Raw genomic sequence first — 17,578 nt, forward strand, 5'->3', positions numbered from 1 at the left:
TGTGATGATCAACAAGAAAAGATGAAAGTTATCTTTGTGTTCAAAGAAAGATGTGATAAAACAGAATATGTACATAGTAGGCTGCAGTGCAGTCATGTTAAACGTTAGATCATACATAGTTAGTTCATTCCTTGGCCGGCACCACTGAAGTAACCACCAAAAGATGGGTAAGCATCATACTCCATGGGTGGCAGCTGTGGTACATAACTTGTAGCCATCATAAGCTGATCTTGGTATTGCTGCTTTCTCTTTTCGTAATCATGCAAACCGCAAGCCATCTTGGTGAAGATACGAGCCGTGAGTTCGCTGTCAGAACCAGCGTGATGAGCTATTCCGACACGCCTCATCTGTAACGCATCTGCTATCTTCTGTAGTCCGTAATGGCTACTTATCCCGCTGCATAACTCGGCTATATTCTTGACGTCAAAAACGTCTCCCAGAAGGGTCTCCACAGCCACCTCAAAACCTTGTGAAGTCTTAGGCAACGGTTCTCCTCCCGTTAAGCCTTTAACTAGATAAGCCTTGTCGTATGAGCCTTGAAAAGTAACCCAACTCATCCTTTTCGACTTAAGAATCTGAGCAAACTCCCCGAAGAACTCGTCAATCCCGATTCCTTCCTCACGTATCTTGTCAAGATTGAGACCATTACTTCTCAGAAACGCGATAGATTTGTCGTTGTAAGCGTCAACTGATTCGTCGAAATCAGAGAAATTAACTTCCCATGTTCCACGGGTATCTCCGTTACCGTCCAACAACGTAAACCCTAATTGAATCAGATTGGTATTGCCGACGTTATATCTCATGTCTCTGTACCGGGTTTCCTCGCTCGCGTCTACAGGAGTCTCCAACAAGCATCCCGGAAACTCTGTATCTACAGCGATGAAACAACTCTTTCTCAAACAATCGCTTATGGCATCCATCTCTACTTCCTTGTTCCATCTCCAAACTTCACCACCACGACTTTGCTTCATCTCTCTGATTTTATCTTTTAAGGGTTTCCAGAGCAACTGTTTTGTTTTATTATTTTTCGGGGACGAGAAAAGCCAATAATGAACAGTGAGCATTCCTGAGTTATATATAATATATGGCCTGATTAGGTTTTTCACTTTTTATTTATACAAAGATTATTTTTGTTCACAGTTTTCCTTTTGTTTTTCTTCAGCAGGACACACAAAAGTTTCCATTGTTGTTAATGGAAATTAAAATGCTCGCGTTGCCTTTTTGACTCATAGTTTCTTGTTCGACACGAGTTTTCCTTTTCTCTTTCCAAAGCGGTTTACTGTTTTTACCACTAAACCGAATTGAAATGCTATGACAAAATTAAAGTCTCGACTCTGTTCTAATTCCAAAACCCTTTTCTTTCTTTCTTTCTGGGGATGTTCAAACATACCAACTTAAGAACATACAAATTGTCTCTCTAATAACAAATCTTCTTAAGAAAGCTTTTCTTTTCTATTCTTTATGGGAACGAAAATAAATGTGCTTTAGTTGAATTACTCAATTTACGTTTGAGGCATCAAATTTATTTCTGTCCTTTACGAGCAAGAAACCGTTCTCTGGCTGCTTCAATCCGACTCTCCACATTCTCAATAACTGCAGGTGTTTCTGCATCGTCCTTAGACAACTCCATCTTCTTCTCAGGTTCTTTGACAGAAGAAGCCGGTCCACCGCTACATAAAAAAGGTTAGACAATACTGATCAATTACTAAAAGCTAGAACAAAACTGGACTGCAAAGAGTAATGTTTTGTTTTTACCTCAATTTTCTGACATTTAATTTCTCGATCTTTCTTTTGATGGGAGCCACCCATGACATTTCTACTACACAAACATTCCGCATGAACGGCCGTGTGGTGGAAATCAGCTCATGGAACACTACGTAGTTAGGCAACATTCCGTCCCTGTCGGCAGTCAACACAGATGATGGATGCACCTGTAATCAACCGAAAAAATATCAACATGTGGATGATGGCACCAAAACTGGGAGACTTACACATCCTAATTTAGTTTACAGTTTTGCTATAGATCTGAGCTAATGATGTAATAACAAATCTGACACTGTAACAGATAAGGGAGACTTGGACTGAACCTGGACTAGCTGGGACGAGAAATTAAGAGTCCGGTATCCATTGTGACGAAGCATCCTCTCAGCAACTTGGTTTGCATTACCAACGCATAGAGCTTTCCTCAACTTCCTGTAGTCGTCTCCGCGTGAACTCTTCCTTCCATGTGCCCCAACTTCCAATCGATCTGGCTTGTCAAGGAGACCAATTTATTTTAGTGACGGTTGATTATATATTATGACACACCCAACTATTGCATGTCACAAGGGAAAGGAAGGGAGAACGATGACATATGTTCTGGTTCCATAGGAGGTATAATAACCCTTTAGGGCTGAAAGCCATCGAGTGATATTAAGTTGATTATATGGAATCTTGTTGTGTAATGAAGCCATACTAACCTTTGGATATTTTCTGCATAATCTGACACAATTGTCTTCTAACATCTTTGACAAACACCATCCCTCGCATCTGCAAATTAATTTTCAGTAAAAGTTATATTTCTTTCTAAAGGCATCAGGAACCTACAATGATGTACCAAAAGAGACTATCAAAACAATGGTAGTGTATATTTCATCAACCCCCACAACTGATAGGTATAAAATTGTATAAAGCAGAAGATACAAACATGAACGCCCACCGAAGTCACGTCTCAATAATGAAGAGAGTTAATATGCTATATAGGTTGTATTAACTGCAGCGAACAGTATATAATTAACCACCTTCTGAAGTAAAGCATTAAGGCTTTTGATGCACCATGCTTTTCACGTGGGATACTTGAATATAGATAGGAAAAGAAGAAAGAAAATGGAACAACTACCTGCATGCCATTTTCTTTGCACCATACAGGATCATAATTATTACGGTCCCAAGAATCGAAAATCTGTAGCAGTTGAATGTGATCACCATATCCGGATCCATCAGGAAGATTAGAATCATCATGCTTCCTCTTCTTTTCACTGGGTTTACTATCATGCAAGCACAAACCATAAAAACAAGAGTTGATGCATCTGTATCTAGACAATGTGATTTTAAATGTTTCATAGTCTGACTCAGGTATTGTATATCGTAAAAGCTAACCTCCTAGCCGGAAGTAGTGTAGTCTCTGCTGACAGCATAGCAACGACTGTTAGAGCTTGTGATAAGCAACCGCTTTCATTCGCTTCTATCAATGTTCTTGACATTGATGGTTCTAGTGGAAGCTCTGTTGAACCACAAATATGCTCAGTATGAGATAACAGCTCAAACTATAAGAAAAAAATCAACAATGAAAAAACTGAACTAAAACATACCAGACATTGTCCGTCCAATACTTGTTATTGCTCCATTCGCATCAATTGCATCAATGAAATACAATTGCTTCAATGCATCTTCTAATGACTCAGCTGAAATTACAAGTAGGACATAAACCAAAGATATATTATCTCACTGAAAAGTTCAAAAATATCACAAACTAAAAAGAAAACCAGCAGATTGTGTACTACAATCCATTTACTTTGTACAAATACTTATAAGAGGCATCTAACTCCAGATAGAAATAAGTTCTTACATGAAGGAGCATCAAGAAAATCGAACTTGAGAATGTCAATATCAGGAAGATCCAACGATTTCAAGTATAGAACACTCCCAGCAAGAGAAGTTCGTTGTATTTCAGGAATTGTTGCATCAAGGAAGTCATCTCGGTAGACTGCCAATGGGTATAAACGATAACATTTCCCAGGTCTTGTTCTGCCAGCACGTCCTGCACGTTGGTTAGCTTGAACTCTGGAACACCACAATGAAACAGAAAAAAATTCAAAGAACAATAAGCAAATAGGAGCTTGATGAAAACTGGAGTAAAAACCACTGTTATATCTGATGAGGTCCTTTTGAACCACTATAGTTCCCTTTTGAGCCAATTGCAGTTATCTTTTTCTAGTTAAGGCTATACATATCATCCACATCTAATACAAGTTCGTTATATGTCCAATATAGCAGGCCATTTAATGAGGATGAAGGTTGAAACCAGACTCATTTGCTTACTTGCTAATTTGAATAACATCAAGAGAATACATTCCGCTTGATGGGTTATATTGTCTTTGCTTCACATACCCGGAATCTATTACATACCTGTCAGAGAAAAACAGGGCTAGGCTGAGAATGCTATCGATCTCCAAATTGTCAAAATCTTATCTAAATTTTGCCTAAATGCAGACATGAACACATGATACATACGAAGACGACTACCGGCAACAGTGACAGGACAATCGGAACAATCAAGCAGATTCAAGAATGCAGAATAAGTAATCTTCTCATACTAAATGCAGTTTTAAAACACTTGACAAAGAGACAGCACGACCTACATGTATACATAAATGTCTCAATCGTCTGTTTCAAGTAAAACTCCAAAAATGGATCTCACAGACGTGATGGTGAACAACATGTACAGAAATGTGAAGTGAACTAAAAGGAGCGAGGAATATAACAAAAAGCCGGCATCAAATATCAGATTGATTCCATTACTGAACCTAATTACACTATTGCAGTCGTCAATCTTCATGATTACTATTGAATGATATATTATATTTACTCAGTTTTTTACAGTACCTGATTTAGCTAACAGCATCGTGATGAAAGTATCGATATGTATGCAATAATAATTGACATATGGTAGATACCAGACATGAAAACCAAAAAATAACATGATAAATTTAAGGTTTAGAGTTTCTTACACAACCCCATCCACAGTAAGAGAAGTTTCAGCAATATTTGTAGCAACAATAAATCTGCGGCAGTTTGGAGGAGGAGGACTAAATACACGAACCTGCAGAAATGGTGAAAGCCAAGTCAAATTACCAAAACCTTTTGAGACTGGGTCCAAAACCTTTTGTAAGTCAAGTCAAATTACCAAAACCAAGATACCCCAATTGCCCAGAAGCAAAATAATACTGGGTCCAAAATTGTACCGAGATTCTAGATATTATTACCTGCATTTCAGGTGGTAAAGAACCGTGAAGAGGATAAATGATAGCATCCATACAGGATCCTTCAGCCAAGCTTCGTACTTTTTCCTCTAGCTTTGATACTAACTTTTCTATATCATCCTATTAAAACCAAGATAAAGTAAGACAGGACAGAAGAATCTAGATAGCTCTGCCAGATTCCAATGAATAAAGTTGAAAAAAATGAAACAGACCTGTCCAGTCATAAAGATTAAGATATCACCTTCTGGCTCACGAGCATGTATATCTACAAGTAACAACAAGGTTTTTTGTAATGTCAGAGAGACAAAATAGTGGCAAAAGTGATTAACCAAATCAGACGGAATGACAACAGAAACACTCGACCTTGAACATACCAATTGCTACTTTCAGAGATGACTCAATATAACTGACAGGACGCTCTTTGCTGTATAATATTTCCACGGGATATAATTTCCCAGGAACATTCAACACAGGGCAGCCCGAAAAGAATTCAGAAACCTTTTCACCGTCAAGTGTTGCAGAGGTTATAAGAACTTTAAAGTTGGACCCGCGGATTCTAACCAACCGTTTCATGAGACCCAAAAGAATATCCCTGATAACAAAATGGACCAAGTTAAGATATTTTCTAGAGCCTTTGAGCATGTTTGAATGAGATCTAAATGCCATACGAAACAATGTTATGATAAAAGGTACTGAGCAAACGGAGATCAAATCAAAATATAGAAAAGACCTTACGTGTTTAAACTTCTCTCATGAGCCTCATCCAATATGATTACGGAATAATCATCAAGCATTGGATTTGAAAGACTCTCACGAAGTAGAACTCCATCTGTGAGGTATCTGGGAGCAAAAAAAACAATCCAACAATGAGGAAACCAAAGACAAATCATGTGAAATATTGATTAATACTAAGCATTTATACATCCTCCATTACTTAATCCGTGTTTTGCTCGAAGTTCTGTCCTCGAAACGTATAGCATAGCCAACATCTTCTCCAAGAGGTACATCAAGCTCCTGCGCAACTCGCCTGAAGACCATAGCCAAAGAAAACCAACTCGTATAAACCTCTAACATCTTAACGAAACCAACGAAGACGCAAAATAAGTGAATGAACGGAAAAAATCACCTGGCAACAGAAACGGCAGCCACACGTCGGGGTTGAGTAATGGCGATGACGCCGGACTTTGTGTAACCATGCCGATGAAGTATCTGAGAGAGCTGAGTACTTTTCCCAGAACCGGTTTCTCCGATTACAACTACCACTGGATTCTTCTCCACTACTTCCACGATCTTCTCTTCAAACTGAAGAATCGGAAGATTCGCCATATCACAGAGATACACACTCACAGAACCTATCAAAATTCAGCAATCGACGAAAATAAAACTATTATCTGCCTATTTCTTCTACTTAGCTTCAACGAAAACTCATCCTCCGGGGAACGACGCGGTAGGTTCACAGTACACCGAAACCCTAATCGCACTCCGTCATTACGAGAAACTTCGAATTAACACAATTTTTCTTAAAACCTTTCGATTCAAAACTCTTCCTTCTTATTGGGGATTTACAGATTTTGAGAGTGAGAAAAAAAAAAAAAAAAATCAAAAAAAATCAAAAACAAGCGTAACAGAAGACCCTCTCGTTCCTTCGGAGGCTCTTGTTCTTATCTTTAATGAATTTCGTATCTCGTCCTTAATTTATAACAAATTTGTTTTTGAGTAAAACTAATACCCACTTCTCATCAAAGTTAAATAATAGGCTACATACAGTAGTAGTAGTAGACTAGTAGTACATTGTAATTTGTATAACCAAAAAATCCTTGGATATATGAACTAGATTACCTATACAAGCATTTCTTCTTTTACGTCCAAGACTTTCAAAAAGAGATATTAAGTCTTGAGATGTGGAAAACAAAGTACAACTTTACATGAACTAAAAGAGGTAAATAAAAACAACATATGACTCAACACTGGTAAACTGAGAAGCTCTTGCTTTTCCATAGAAAACTGAAAGTTCTTCCCATTTTATTTCTCGATGCTGATTTACACTGCGGTTTTGACTCTGTTACAGCGGCTGCAGCGACAGAGAATCCACCCTCCGGGATTGTGACTTCTGTATGTTGCGGTTCTGTAAGATGGGTTTGATCCCTTTGCCTCAGTTCCCTGAATAGTGTCAGTAGCTTCTGTGCTCTTTCCCTTCCTCGTTGAGTCCCGTTTACGGAAATAGATACCAAAGAAGGTATCACTCCTTCTTGTAAAACCATCTGGCTACAGATCTCACTGTGATTGCATAATATCAGAAGCAAAGACACAGCTTGTTCTTGTTCATTTGATTCACCCGTGTCAAGAATGGTGCAGAGATTGCTTACAAGACCAGGTACTGAAACCATCTCGTCTTTTCCTGCCTCATTCAAAACCAAGTTTAATAGAACAGCTAAGGACTTTTCTGTCCATCGTTGCTCATCACTGACGGTGAGTGATTGAAGCGCGTTTACAATGTCAGCAGATAGAAGGCATGGGATATTGGGAGGGTAGGTGGATAGGTGAAAAAGGGAGTGAAGGGCATCGACTTTGCACTGGACTTCAGTCTCAGTCCAAAGAAGATTTACCAAGAAAGGAACTGCCAGACTTGAACCTATTAAGGGCTTCGCTTCTTCAAGACACGAGAGGTTCAGATAAAGTGCGGTCACTGGACCGTGTGAATGTGGATTACAGAGCATTTCCTCTAGCAGAGGAATCATTCCTGATACCAGCATCAACTCCTTATTCCTGAAATTCCGAAATGAGATGTAGTTCTTTAGTTTGATATGAATAACCCATATTTGGTAGTAACGCTCAACTGAACGTGTATAGCAAAGCATATACTAGACTAGTTATACTTATGAGCTTGATCATTGAGAGAAAAACACATGAAATCATTAGAAATGACAAATAGCAATATAGAAATCAAAGGATACCTGTTGTTGTCCACAGCCAAGTTAAAAAGAGCCATGGCTCCAACTTTCTGAGCAGAAGCGTTATTTTCACTGAGAGCTGATCCTAGAAACTGAAGCAATGCTTCAACACACCCATTTTCCCCCATGAGAAATCTGGCCTCCTCGTCATCTTTTAGCAATACCCTTATTTGCTCAACAACTCGACCTTTCTTCCTTAAGGTATCCACTGCACTCAAAGTGGTCAGCAATTCCGTACATCTTTCAACAAGAGTAACTTGATCTTCCTGGTATTCTGATTCACAAGTTTCCTCTTTAATGGTTCCACTCTCTTCCAAAGGAACCACCTTCATATCTTTCAACTTACAAGAACCAACACCTTTTGCTGATCGCGTGTCGGTGGACTCGGACACAGACAGCGCCAGCCTCCAATAGTTAAGGTCTAGAGACTCAGGGGGTCCATCAGGGACCTGAACGCCGTTCTGTTCACACCAGCTAGAAATGAGAGCTTTGACACAGTAATTAGGAGTCAAGCATAGATGAGAGAGCTGCTGGTGAGTTTTGGGACATGTGTTGTGTCCATCGCTAAACCATTTCTCGATACAGATTCTCTCATAAGTTTGTCCAGACGCGATGATTACAGGGTCGTACATAAGCTGCAAAGATATCGGACACCTCAATTCTTCTGGCGGAACAAACATCTGCACAGATTTCCTCTGGTTATTGCAGGATCTGAAATTGAAGGAACTCAGTTTTGACAGCTGCCGGTCAAAAGCACGACCGTGAGCATCGTCAAGAGAACCCTGAATAGTCGGTGAACAAGGCAATGAACTACTACCCTGTGATTCATTGTCATCCCAGATCTCACTTCTGAATAGTTTTGAGTATTTCCTCATGAGATGTAATAGATAAGCCACAATTGATTCTTTCCTCTTGTCATCCTCCATTCGAGCCCTCTCAATGAGTTTCTTGAGACATCTTCGCTCTGTGAGAGCTGCTCTTGAAGAAGTGATACCTAGTCTAGTAGCAGCTTGATGGAAAACCTCAAGTTCATTATTATCAGATGAGCTCTCAAAATTGCCACCTTGTTGCAGCAATCCAATGATTTGGTCGCCAATTTCCTTCTCTGATGGATCAAGTGAAAACTCAGTGTTCTCTAATTCCATCAAAATCTCCAGAAGCTGCAAAGTAGGATATACAGGTTTAAACTAAAAGCACTCAACCCTAGAGATATCGCTTCTCTGCATTAGTTGCCGTGAGAGAAGAAAACAAGATATGGGAACACAAAGAACTAGCTACCTGAGCTCCAATAGACTCTTGGACTATATCTTCAACACGCCTAAGGCTATCTATAAGAGAAGATTTCGCCTTCTCAAATTTCAAAACTACTGAATCCCCTGTAATAGCCTACATGTCAAACCAGGCTGGTTAGCTAGAATCGCAACAACAAGAACTGGATTAGTTCTAATGTCTTTAATTAAGACATAGATTACAGAGAGAAAAAAAAAAAAAAAACTTACCAAATAAAGTTTACTAGATTCAGTGCAATGACGTAGAATGTTCTTCACTTTTTCTAAAACGACGTGAAGCGAACATAAAGCTTGAATCCCAGATTTGCTTCTCGGCCGAGCAGCTTCAAGCGAGGGGAATATAGAGATGATCTTGCAGTAGATCACTGAAAGAGCATTGCACATTTCTCCGTGTAGCTGTAACAAGAATCTGTGTTAGCCACTACCTTACACTTGCAGCCATATAAGTAAGTCGTTTTAACAAAAACACCACAGCTCTTTTTGTTCATCACACGATAAATCAAACGAAATCAAGAACCAGAAAGAGGGTATTAATTGAAAAAAAAAGACGGATACATATCGACATCTAGATACAGGACACAAGAATTTAATGTCGTAGGGAGAACATTATTGAAAACAAAAAGAAAAATAGTATGATTCAAGATACCTTGGCATCACCAGGAGCAAAGAAATTTTCTTCAACCTCATTAACATCCATTGCTTCAATAACTCAGCCGTATATAACTTATGTCAACAGCTCTGTCTCGGCTTAGAACTCAATACTACAAGAAGAAGAAAAAAAGAACCCGAATCAGTGAGAAGTTAACAAACAAACCAATATATACAGAAGACAAGACAGATCAGTGTTTTCTGGAAATGCAAATGTATTATTACCAGAGAAGTATATATAGGAACAGAGCAAAGAAGACGAAAAAAAAAAAAAGCAACAAAAGCTGATTAGTTGAGGCATTTCAACAAACAAATAAGATGCAAAACTCAAAAGGAAGATTCTTGGTTGTCAAGAAACAGAGGAAATCAAAACACAAGAGCAAAACCCCTAAAACCAATCTGGGTTAATTTCCTCTCACACAACAAGTGTCCAGATGAACACACACACATATAAAAAAAATCTGTTTTTTGAATCGGGTGAAAGAAGAGAGGAGCATAAACGTACCAAAGATGAATCTTTTAAACTGCATCTGGTAGAAGTAGTAGACATAACAAAAGAGAAGTCGATCAGAAAAAACTCAAAAAACAGAGAATCAAAAGAAGAGCATTTTAGTATATATAATGACTTGATTTTAGTTCCTTGGGAGATTGCTGTTTCTGGGTAGTTTCAAGGAGGGTCTGAGCTTATCAAGGCAAAAAAAAATTTCTCGATCCCAACAATCAGAGAGAAGAGAGAGAGCTTTGGGCTATGGCTGATACCGATTGGAAATTTTTTTTTTTTCTTTTTTAGAAGAAAATAAATTAGTGGAAAAATAAAGGAGAAGGAGAAGTTATTCTCAAATCAAAATAAAGCCAAAACTTGCGAGTGGCAATTGCAAGGTTGCAAGTACACACACACACACCTACAGATTTGTTTTTTCTTTTCTTTAATATTTAATTTAGTTCTTTGTTGTAAGAAAAAGATTCTGTTATTCTTTAATTATTATTTTTTAATCAACTCCACTAATTAGTTTTTTCAAATGATTTTGAAAATTTACTAGATTTGTCTTAGCAACGGTTATTATTAGGGGACAATTTTTTTTTTTTAATTATTAGTTAAAGAAAAGGAAACAGCTTCATAAGATACTCATAATTGTTTGGAAAAAGAAAAAGAACAAAAAAAAAAAGAGATACCTAATAATTTCGATCTGTCGGATGTGGTGATTATTACTGTGTTACCCGTGTTACCAGTTTAAATTTCAAAATGCAATGTGTATAGGTTATAATGTTTGTTTGTTTTACTTGAATTGAATCTGAAGTTATTATTCTTAGAAACTGTTGATAAAAAAAATATATATTACATGATAATCTTGATTTTTCTAATTTTATAGTAGATAGTTTCTGTTTTTGGTCGACTGGTAGTTGAAAATGAGTAGATAAAATAGTAATAAAATACTATGATGTTGAATAATAAACAGCTTTTGACATTTTTAAGCGACACAAAAAAACTAAGCATGGAGAAGGCCGAAGGGGGTAATGAGAGGTCCAATTTTCACCGACAATAACGTTTTTATATATTGTGACAAAACACGTCTTTTATTATATTTATTCAAAATTTTCGTCTAAATCAATTTAAGTAAAGGTTCAGCTATGTTGACGAGGACCTGTGGGCCAGTGGTCTAACCAGTCCCGTTGGTTGTCTCTCTGTCACCGTGTTCGAGAGTCGGTCGACTTGGTTGGGAAAAAAAATGAAAGAAGAAAGAAGAGTCTGTTTCTAAGCTCACAGCTCAGCCAGCCATCTGTTTATTTTCTAAGCACATGTGTAATGAGACTGTTGACAGTGATCATTCGATGCCACAAAGAGGACGACTAGTAAAATGTTAGTAATAAACAAGAAATAATTAAATTTAGATGAACTCGACTCTAATTAATTTGTGGTATAATTCGTAGTATGTTTTTTTCTTTTTTTTTCCCTAAGTCGCCCAGTGTTAAGTTAAATGTTGCTTTAAGCGAAATAGAAGAAGCAAACTATAATGTAAACAAATGTTTGAATTTTGTGAAAGAGTGGGAGAGAGAGAGTTATAAGGGAGATTTGCCGACTTCGACGGCCGACACGCGCCGACAATACATGCATATGTCGGCTATTCAGATCTACATTAATTATCCTAAATCACATACTTAATAATACTCTCCTCTCCTTTACTAATATTCTTTGAATCTCCTTTTTATTCATTTTTGTTTCTATGTTTGTTTCCTTATAAATTTATTTGTTGTCGACCATGTTCGTGTTTTTTATTTTCTACCCGAAATTTTGTAATATTATACATTATTTCTTCATTTTTAATTACACATTTAAAATTAGTAGATAAGTGAAAATATGCATCTAATGTTGTTGTATCATAAATTTTAGGGTGTCGGAAATCATTTGTGATGGAATTTGTATGGTTATTACCATGGATTTTAATTATCAATCATAAAAGTTATGACCACACACCATAGAAATTTATCGTAAAGAGCATATTTGTCTTAGCAAATAGCAAATCTTAGAAAGAAAACAACTAAAACTTTAAGACCGATTTTTTTTTTTGTTAAAGAAACTTTAAGACCGATGATCAAATGATTTGGTTCATCTCTACTCAACCCCTAATTTCGTGACGTGATTGCGAAAAGCACGTTCATATTAATCTTTTCTCACATTGCTCGATCAATATTGTAGTTTTGGATATTGGAGTGTTCAAAGAAAGGGAGCTCAGAACACAAAATAGAGAAGAAAAACAGAAAAAAAAAAAAAAAAAAAAGACGATGGAAGTAGCAATAGATCTTAAGTTTCAGATCGCCGAAGACATATAAACTCATTGAAGTTATACTAGTATTTGTTAATTAGTTGAAGAGCTCCTTTTCTTATTTATTCAAGAGACGTATCAAATAAGTCATTATATTGTACACGAGTAACAATTTAAACCTCAGATGTAGTCAATGATAAATATAATTATAAAATGGTGGCGAAGAAAAATTAAATTTTATTAATGTCATTCACACAAACAGAAATATGCAAGGACAGCTTAGTATGCTATGCAAGGACAGGTTGATCTAGTATATTTTAAAGACACCCGCCTTACCTCAAAAAAAAAAATTATTGGTCAATATGGTCGCAAGAAGCCTTCATAAATCAATTTTCACAAGTTTAATACAACAATATAAAAAACTGCGAAGTTCTTTTTCTTGGTGTAGACCCAAATTAATGTGGTAGTAACAATCAGATATTTTTATATGAAGAAAGGCAAGTTACTTGATGAAATCAAATTAATCATATGAGAATGAAAGCATCTCTATATCTTTACTTTGTAAGAACAAGAAGTTTACTTTGAAAGAAGCCACATGGTGAAGAACCGCTCAGTCGATCTAGATAAGTAAAAAGTTAGCACTAGAGGTTTGCTTAGGAATCAAGTTTTGAATGTCATATATAAAGAAATAAAAACATCTCTCTCAGGCTTTTCATACAGCAGAAGCAAACGCATCAGCACAAAAGCGACTCCTAAACTTTACCAAATTCAGATGAAGTTGAGAGAGAGAAAGAGAAAGAGACCTAAAACTGAAGAATCAAAGGAGGAGGAGGGAGATGCGGATGAGCCTTCACTTAAACTGGAAGCTTCTGTAGCAGAGTATGTGTCACTTTCACACTTGTCTTCAAAGCAAAACCTGCACCAATAGCACAAACTCTCATAACTCAGTTTCCAGGTGAAAAAGAAAGAAAAAAAACATTGGAGAATTCATCCATCTGAAGATGGGTTCCCTTCAGACACCTATAGGAATGAGAAGCTCATCTCTGTTAGATACATCCTGCGGATATTTGCTCAGAGAGTTACAGGCAAGTTTGTTCAATGGTGCTTTTTTTTTTTTTTTTTTCAAGTAACAAGAGTATTATGATAGATGGATATGGTCATTGTTTTTGTACACAGATGATATGGGATGAAGTTGGAGAAGATAAGTTTGAGAGAGAGAAAGTGTTGCTTGATATAGAGCAGGAATGTGTAGAGGCTTACCGGAGAAAAGTTGACCAGGCCAATGTTTCGAGGTCTCGTCTACATCAAGAGCTGGCAGAATCTGAAGCCGAACTCACTCACTTTCTTTTGTGCCTCGGTGAAAGATCAGTACCTGGAAGGGTAATTTCTATTCTTTAATATTCAATGTGAAGCAAAGGTTATTCAGTAACCAAAGCCAAGACTAATTCCTAGATAACTTTGTTGTCATTTAATTCTGTACACAGCCAGAGAAAAAGGGAGGAACACTGAGAGAGCAGCTGGATTCTATAGCGCCTGCACTGCGTGAGATGAGGCTGAGGAAAGACGAGAGAGTGAAGCAGTTCCGAACTGTCAAAGGGGAAATCCAGAAAATATCAGCAGAGATAGCAGGTAGATTGACATATGAAGACTCTACTAGAAAGATAACCATAGATGACAATGATCTTTCTGATAAGAAACTCGAGGAATATCAGAACGAACTGCATAGACTCAATGATGAGAAGGTACATTAGCAATATACAATTTTGGGAACATGCCTTGCTTTTTACTTAAACTGGCAGTTTTGGCTTATCAATCATGTTATCTTTGATTGTTTTGTCACACAAGAATGAGAGACTACAGAAGGTTGAAATATACATATGCGCCATTCGAGATCTATCAGCAACATTGGGAACAGAAGCATCAATGATTATAACAAAGATTCATCCAAGCCTTAACGACCTCTATGGAATATCCAAAAACATCAGTGATGATATCTTAAAAAAGCTCAATGGCACTGTTGTGTCTCTCGAAGAAGAAAAGCACAAGCGCCTTGAAAAGGTTAAAGCTAATTAGACATGTTTCAATTTTTATTGTCTAGCATATCTTGGGGAACATAGCTTAACAATTACTCTGAAACACAAACCAGTAAAGAGACACACATTTATCAAAGAAAGAAAAGGTGGAACCAAGATATTGTTATCTAACCTTCTAAGACATCTTACAAATGGCAGCTTCACCATCTTGGTAGAGCTTTATCCAATCTTTGGAATCTAATGGATGCATCTTATGAAGATCGTCAAAAGTTTTCTCACGTCATTGATTTACTATCATTTGCACCATCAGACGTGTGTGCTCCTGGCAGCATTACATTGGACATAATTCAGCAGGTATGTAGTAGAAAGGATCCATACCAAGTGATAGATGATGTTGACTGACGTTTCTTTTGTGCAAAAATTTTCCCAAGGCTGAGGCTGAAGTCCAGAGACTAGATCAACTGAAAGCAAGCAGAACCAAAGAACTTTTCTTCAAGAAGCAAAAGGAACTAGAGGAGACATGCAACATATCGCATATGGAGACTCCATCAACCGAAATGGGAAATATAACAAACCTTGTAGACTCTGGTGAGACAAACTGTAGCTTTCTGCAACTTATGTGTCTCTTTATTACAAATGTCAAACTCATTGCTGAGTTTTCATACTCTTATCTTAAAGGGGAGATTGACCATGTCGACCTTCTCACAACCATGGATGAAAAGATAGCAAGGGCAAAGGAAGAAGCAGCAAGTAGAAAAGGAATAATTGAAAAAGTTGGTAGGTGGATGTTAGCTCGTGATGAAGAGCGCTGGCTAGAAGACTATGACCAGGTTTCGCTATATTCTCTATCGACGTGGCTGCATTTTATCTCCGTAGTCTAACTCATGCAACAAACACTTATTGTCACAGGACGAGAACCGGTACTCAGTAAGTAGAAACGCTCATAGAAACCTAAGGAGAGCAGAACGGGCACGCATAACAGTCAGCAAAATCACAGGTAATATATATAAAGCAGTTCCTTTGGATCCAACACTAACAAAGCTACTAATGACATTTGGACATGAACATGCCTTTTCTCAATTTAAGAAGGAAACCACACACTAACTAATAACCATACTATGATATTCCCACCAGGATTAGTGGAATCAATATTGGCCAAGACTAAGAGTTGGGAAGCAGAAAGACAAAAAGTCTTCTTGTACGATGAGGTAACAAACGCAACTTCATGCCTTTGTGGATTAACACAATAAGAAACTCTAAATTAGATAGAAGAAATTTACCTGTTACTTCTTCAGGTACCTCTTGTCTCAATGTTACAAGAATACAATAATCTGAGGCAGGAAAAAGAGGTGGAGAAGCAAAGACTCAGGGTTAGTCTTCTTCTCATAAATCCTAAAAATAAATCATGAAATGTATCATAACTTGAAACTGTTTGACAATAAAAATGCAGGAAATGAAGAAGATGATCATTCCACAAGCAGTGGCAGAGCCAGATAACTTTTATATGGCAAGGCCAGCTAGCAGCAATCGCCGAATAACAAATCGAAGCATCAATGGTGGATATGGCAACAGCACAAGTCCTATGAACCGAATGTATTCAGGAGGATTCAACAATACTAGTAATTACACAGCACTTGGCACATCTATAAGGAGAGAAAACAGAAAGAGCCAGGCGTCAAAAATACCTGTCCTTAGGCTTAATCGTGACGAGACAAGTTCAGTTGTATCGCTGTTTACAGGTCCATTGTCTCCTTGAGAGAAACTTCAGTTTTATATGACTTTTCACATTCAAAAATAAAAGTATATTTCCCTGTATAACCAAACCAAGACTTTTGGAAACTGTGTGTTTTATTTATGAAACTAATCTTGAGGCTTCGAGCCTCCGCCACCTCCACTACCACAAATTCATACATTTTCATGGATTGAGCTAGCTTCCACAATCTTTAACAGTGGTAAAAATTTCCAGGTGAATGATTTATACTTGACTTTTGGGTAAAAATTTGATAAATCCCAATGTAAGGTCAAGAGTAATTAAATTGACTGGTTAGAGAATGAGATACCTGTAGTCTGTAGACTCTGTAGTCAGTCTGCATCACTACGAGACAGCTTGATACCGGCGCTGATCTGGGGGTGGCGTGAAAGATCCACCGCTTGAGTTTTGGAATTATCTCCGCTATATAGTTCTAAATAAAAGATTATTGCATTGGTTTATGTGTTAAACTTGTCTGGTGGTTTAGAGTAAAAGATTGGACATAGAATAAATTGAGAATCACCAGAAAAATTAGAGAAAAATACTTACTCACCAGTCACATTTTAAACAATCGAGTAAAATTATTTTCATTGAATTTTTTTGTCTTTTCATATTGTCAATATGTTTTCCTTTATTTTTGAAAGAAAAACAATATATACATAAGTAGACTTCTTTTCTAAATTCTAATTTCTAAACTATAATACCACACATTAGACACATGTCACACATCCAATGTATTACCCTTACTACATAAGTATTTTTTTTTCCTTTGCTATGTAATAAAACCCTATTAACATAAGTAGATATTAGAAAACTCATAAATAATAATGTATATTCAAAAGTTGTAACTAAAAAGAAATTAATGTACATGGTTTTGGTTACAAGAAAACAGATTATGGTGACTGTTTGGGTCTATACGTAAACGTTAAAAATCTACAGACTATTAAAAGTAGATATATATTAGATGACACCACTTGTATGTATTTCCGCGAGATCTATAATATTGGTAAAACGTCCACATCGCAACTTGTATATTTTTTTTAAAAGAGAAAATTCATTTGGGGTCTGCTTAAAAAATTCGACACACAATTTAACGAGAGATTCTTGTCGTCATATTTATTTTC

General features: G+C 37.0%; 3 protein-coding genes, 1 long non-coding RNA gene and 1 pseudogene across 5 annotated transcripts; 1 reads left to right on the plus strand and 4 right to left on the minus strand.

Annotated features, from left to right (window-relative positions):
- Nucleotides 1-5: 5 nt before the first annotated feature.
- LOC104741392 (putative CCR4-associated factor 1 homolog 3 pseudogene) lies at nt 6-1,045 on the minus strand (annotated as a pseudogene). Its single transcript, XR_015580167.1, has one exon. The product of XR_015580167.1 is annotated as a putative CCR4-associated factor 1 homolog 3 pseudogene (transcript).
- Nucleotides 1,046-1,343: 298 nt separating this feature from the next.
- LOC104741393 (putative pre-mRNA-splicing factor ATP-dependent RNA helicase DEAH4) lies at nt 1,344-6,720 on the minus strand. Its single transcript, XM_087484758.1, has 16 exons — nt 6,148-6,720; nt 5,956-6,048; nt 5,757-5,861; nt 5,396-5,613; nt 5,234-5,286; nt 5,025-5,141; nt 4,770-4,861; nt 4,081-4,167; nt 3,608-3,822; nt 3,351-3,443; nt 3,139-3,262; nt 2,879-3,026; nt 2,460-2,529; nt 2,088-2,248; nt 1,756-1,931; nt 1,344-1,670 (listed from the first exon to the last, which is right to left on the minus strand). Exons 1-16 carry the CDS (start codon nt 6,345-6,347, stop codon nt 1,523-1,525), a joined length of 2,100 nt encoding a protein of 699 aa, XP_087340884.1. The 5' UTR covers nt 6,348-6,720; the 3' UTR covers nt 1,344-1,522.
- Nucleotides 6,721-6,818: 98 nt separating this feature from the next.
- On the minus strand, nt 6,819-10,809 carry LOC104741395 (U-box domain-containing protein 45). Its single transcript, XM_087484757.1, has 7 exons — nt 10,536-10,809; nt 10,415-10,439; nt 9,908-10,022; nt 9,472-9,657; nt 9,251-9,358; nt 7,976-9,132; nt 6,819-7,787 (listed from the first exon to the last, which is right to left on the minus strand). Exons 3-7 carry the CDS (start codon nt 9,956-9,958, stop codon nt 6,983-6,985), a joined length of 2,307 nt encoding a protein of 768 aa, XP_087340883.1. The 5' UTR covers nt 9,959-10,022; nt 10,415-10,439; nt 10,536-10,809; the 3' UTR covers nt 6,819-6,982.
- Nucleotides 10,810-13,267: 2,458 nt separating this feature from the next.
- On the minus strand, nt 13,268-17,123 carry LOC104741396 (uncharacterized). The gene is made up of 9 exons (XR_760310.3): nt 17,008-17,123; nt 16,765-16,887; nt 16,390-16,514; nt 15,985-16,035; nt 15,280-15,655; nt 15,108-15,165; nt 14,877-15,026; nt 13,932-14,258; nt 13,268-13,587 (listed from the first exon to the last, which is right to left on the minus strand). It is a non-coding gene; the product is annotated as an uncharacterized LOC104741396 (long non-coding RNA).
- Nucleotides 13,424-16,592, plus strand: LOC104741397 (65-kDa microtubule-associated protein 8). The gene is made up of 12 exons (XM_010462256.2): nt 13,424-13,550; nt 13,627-13,756; nt 13,848-14,051; nt 14,156-14,413; nt 14,517-14,729; nt 14,903-15,058; nt 15,136-15,292; nt 15,383-15,534; nt 15,614-15,701; nt 15,839-15,912; nt 16,000-16,074; nt 16,155-16,592. Exons 2-12 carry the CDS (start codon nt 13,673-13,675, stop codon nt 16,458-16,460), a joined length of 1,767 nt encoding a protein of 588 aa, XP_010460558.2. The 5' UTR covers nt 13,424-13,550; nt 13,627-13,672; the 3' UTR covers nt 16,461-16,592.
- Nucleotides 17,124-17,578: the final 455 nt, after the last annotated feature.

This window comes from Camelina sativa, chromosome 14 (assembly GCF_030686135.1).
Source record: "Camelina sativa cultivar CO46 ecotype springtype chromosome 14, ASM3068613v1".
In the NCBI taxonomy this organism is placed as follows: domain Eukaryota; kingdom Viridiplantae; phylum Streptophyta; class Magnoliopsida; order Brassicales; family Brassicaceae; genus Camelina; species Camelina sativa.

Coding starts and splice junctions, on each gene's coding strand:
- LOC104741393 (XM_087484758.1), bottom strand. CDS start 6,347: ATGGCGAATCTTCCGATTCTTCAGTTTGAAGAGAAGATCGTGGAAGTA. Junction 5,287..5,395: donor ATCTCTGAAAGTAGCAATTG/GTATGTTCAAGG, acceptor TGTTACTTGTAG/ATATACATGCTCGTGAGCCA. Junction 1,932..2,087: donor TCTCGTCCCAGCTAGTCCAG/GTTCAGTCCAAG, acceptor GGTTGATTACAG/GTGCATCCATCATCTGTGTT.
- LOC104741395 (XM_087484757.1), bottom strand. CDS start 9,958: ATGGATGTTAATGAGGTTGAAGAAAATTTCTTTGCTCCTGGTGATGCC. Junction 9,658..9,907: donor TTGCTCCTGGTGATGCCAAG/GTATCTTGAATC, acceptor TTCTTGTTACAG/CTACACGGAGAAATGTGCAA. Junction 9,359..9,471: donor AATCTAGTAAACTTTATTTG/GTAAGTTTTTTT, acceptor TTTGACATGTAG/GCTATTACAGGGGATTCAGT.
- LOC104741397 (XM_010462256.2), top strand. CDS start 13,673: ATGGGTTCCCTTCAGACACCTATAGGAATGAGAAGCTCATCTCTGTTA. Junction 14,730..14,902: donor AGCACAAGCGCCTTGAAAAG/GTTAAAGCTAAT, acceptor TACAAATGGCAG/CTTCACCATCTTGGTAGAGC. Junction 15,702..15,838: donor AACAGTCAGCAAAATCACAG/GTAATATATATA, acceptor TATTCCCACCAG/GATTAGTGGAATCAATATTG.